General features: G+C 30.8%; 1 protein-coding gene across 1 annotated transcript; it reads left to right on the top strand.

Moving 5' to 3' along the window:
- Nucleotides 1-297: 297 nt before the first annotated feature.
- Nucleotides 298-2,124, top strand: LOC131856662 ((R)-mandelonitrile lyase-like). The gene is made up of 3 exons (XM_059208521.1): nt 298-601; nt 1,150-1,972; nt 2,082-2,124. The coding sequence occupies exons 1-3, from the start codon at nt 298-300 to the stop codon at nt 2,122-2,124; spliced, it is 1,170 nt and encodes a 389-aa protein (XP_059064504.1).
- Nucleotides 2,125-3,093: the final 969 nt, after the last annotated feature.

The following is a 3,093-nucleotide window of genomic DNA, read 5'->3' as shown; positions in this document are numbered from 1 at the left end:
ACGTACGATTACATTGTGGTTGGAGGAGGTGCAGCTGGGTGTCCCCTGGCAGCAACTCTCTCACAGAAATACTCTGTTTTGCTATTGGAGAGGGGAGACTCTCCTTATGGAAATCCTGATGTAGAGGAGTTCGAAAAAATTTACAGGCTTTTCGGGGATGCCACAGATTTTCCCTATGTAGCGGAGGCGTTTTACTCAGAAGATGGAGTGCAGTTGGCAAGGGGGAGAGTCCTAGGAGGTGGAACAGCTATCAATGGTGGCTTCTACAGCAGGGCGCGCTCTGAAGATATTCAGGAAATGAAGTGGGATGAGAAACTTGTGAATGAATCATATGAATGGGTTGAGAAGTCAATTATCTTCAAACAATACAAGCTCTTTCCTTGGAATTCTGCTTTCAAGAATGGGCTTCTTCAAGTAGGAGTTCTTCCTTACAATGGATATACTTTGGATCATTTGGAGGGCACCAAGATCAGTGGCTCCATTTTTGACAAGAACGGAAAGAGACATTCGGCCGCAGATCTTCTCCAGCATGCAAATCCAGAAAATATCGTAGTTCTTCTGAATGCTACTGCCAGTAGAATCCTCTTCACTTCGGTATCAGGTACGTTTATATTTTTTATTTTCAAAATTTCTGAGTTTTCAAACAGTATATATATTTAGTTAATTGCATATTAATATTTTTTTGATACACGTTTAAGTGTATTTATTCATTAATTAAAATTAACAAATCTGAAATCAAGTACGTATACATATTATATTTTCAAAATTCCCTCGTTTTCAAACTATATGGTTAGGTTGAAATGGAACAAAAGTTGACTCGTTCATTGTGATAAAAATTCTTAGCTTAATTAATTTATAGGAGACTGGAATGTATCAGTTGCCTAGGCTAGACGGAGAACTCCTCTACTTCATTAAAATATCAAATAGTTTAATAATAATCTCAAATTTTCTTTATGACGAAAACTGATAATTAAGTGTTTTCAATGTTTTATTTATTAATATTTAGATTAATGTTTCCTTTATTCATTTATAAATATTAAGAAACAAGAAGTCAAAGTCATTATACATTATAGATTATCTTCATAGTGTAATCTATCATCTTCATATGTTTATATTTGTAAGTAATATTATTTAAAATATATTATGCAGGAAAGCTCAAGGCTAGTGGAGTGGAGTTCAAAAGCAATGATGTTGTCCTTCCTTATCAAGTATCACTTAACCAATTGTCAACCAATAGTGAGGTGATTTTGTCAGCAGGAAGCATAGGTAGCCCTCAACTTCTCCTCTTAAGTGGAATTGGTCCAAAAGAACAACTTAAAAAATTGAATATTACTATTCTTTTAGATTTACCTTTAGTAGGAAAAAATGTTCAAGACAATCCAAGTACAGGGTTCCTTGTAGAATCCCCAAAACCACTTGATTTTTCTTATTCACAAGTAGTTGGCATTCTAGATGATTCACAAGTATACATGGAGGGTGGTAGCTATATCCAACGAAATATTACAAGTATACAACATTTAGGTCTTGTAAGGGGTAAAGTGGCATTTCCCATATCAAGGGGTGATCTTTGGCTTAAAAGCATAGACCCTCAAGATAATCCCTATGTTCGCTACAACTACTATTCACACCCTTTTGATTTGAAAAAATGTATGTTTTGTGTGAAAATTATGATTAATCTAAGTATGTCATCTCCTATTCAACAGTTTGCATTTACTAATAACAAACATATGAAAACACTTCAATACATTGGGACAAGCTTACCAAATAATCCACTAAACAATTCTGCCTTGGCCAAGTATTGTAATGATACACTAGATACATATAACCATTACCATGGAGGATGTCAAGTTGGTTTGGTAGTTGACAGAAGGTATCAAGTTAAAGGTGTTGATAATCTAAGGGTTGTGGATGGTTCAATTTTTAAGGATTCTCTTGGTACCAATCCACAAGCCACTATCCTCATGCTTGGAAGGTATTAATCTATATCCTTACTTATATCAATATTTAATTTAGATTATTACTTTTTCAAAGTTCTCACAATATAATATGAACATAACGTTTTAATTATGTAACATATGCAGGTATATGGGAATTCAAATCCTTCAAGAGCGTAACAATCCATGAAAATGGTCCATGATCATGCTCAAATCATTTGCATACTTACTATATTACCTTTAGTTTGCTATAGAACTAAATAATACCATTTATGTTTATGTAGAACTAAATAATACCATTTATGGTAATGTAGAACTAAACAATACCATTTATGGTAATGTAGTTCATAATATATGTACTTTTTATTTCCATCTTGTCTCTTCTTCTACATGTATATAAATATATTTCAAGACAATATGTTGTAATTAAATTTATGAGAATAATAAAATTTAACTTTTAATTATATTTTATATAAAGAAGACATTTTCCAAAAGTTTTATAGATAAATAGCCACATAAGTTTGTTGATTGTCTAAATGGGGAAGTATTAAATTTTGCATTTATTTATTTTATTTAGCCACATAGTATTTAGTTTCGACTTTTTTTTTTTATCTATATTTTTAGATGATATGCTTATTTCATAAATAATAAATTTATTTATTATCCTAAATAAAATATTAATATATTGTGAAAATTATAAAAATCTTACAATGACATCTCTAGGTCAAGATATATGTGCATAATTAATCTAAAATAAAAGTATACAATACTATAATGATCACATTTACATACCCATGTTGGTTACTATTTTTCATTCTCTTTTTCAATAAATATCTTGATACACATACATAAAAGAGAATGACATGATATTCTATGAATTTGAGCTCATTCTACTAACCCCTCTTTTTTATATTTATAGACACAAATATATTTACATTTTAGTCATACCTTATCTATGCATGCACATAAGAAAAACTATAGATTTGTCTTAACTACTTAATTATTACACTTATTTATGGATCTATATCCATTGTCATTTTCCTCCTAAACCTAACCATTATTTAGTAACATAACAATTACATATTTGAAATAATGTCCCCTTCCAATTTAAAATTAAAATTCTAGATTTTCGCAAATTGGCCTCCTTTATTCGTCTATC

The sequence above is a fragment of the Cryptomeria japonica genome, chromosome 7 (assembly GCF_030272615.1).
Source record: "Cryptomeria japonica chromosome 7, Sugi_1.0, whole genome shotgun sequence".
Taxonomy (NCBI): Eukaryota; Viridiplantae; Streptophyta; class Pinopsida; order Cupressales; family Cupressaceae; genus Cryptomeria; species Cryptomeria japonica.
Note: the sequence above shows the minus strand (reverse complement) of the source record. Positions and strands in the feature narration are given on the sequence as shown.

Excerpts from the sequence above, each read along its gene's own strand:
- LOC131856662 (XM_059208521.1), top strand. The coding sequence starts at position 298 with ATGAAGTGGGATGAGAAACTTGTGAATGAATCATATGAATGGGTTGAG. Across the intron at positions 602-1,149 it reads CCTCTTCACTTCGGTATCAG|GAAAGCTCAAGGCTAGTGGA; the intron begins GTACGTTTATAT and ends TATATTATGCAG. Across the intron at positions 1,973-2,081 it reads ACTATCCTCATGCTTGGAAG|GTATATGGGAATTCAAATCC; the intron begins GTATTAATCTAT and ends TAACATATGCAG.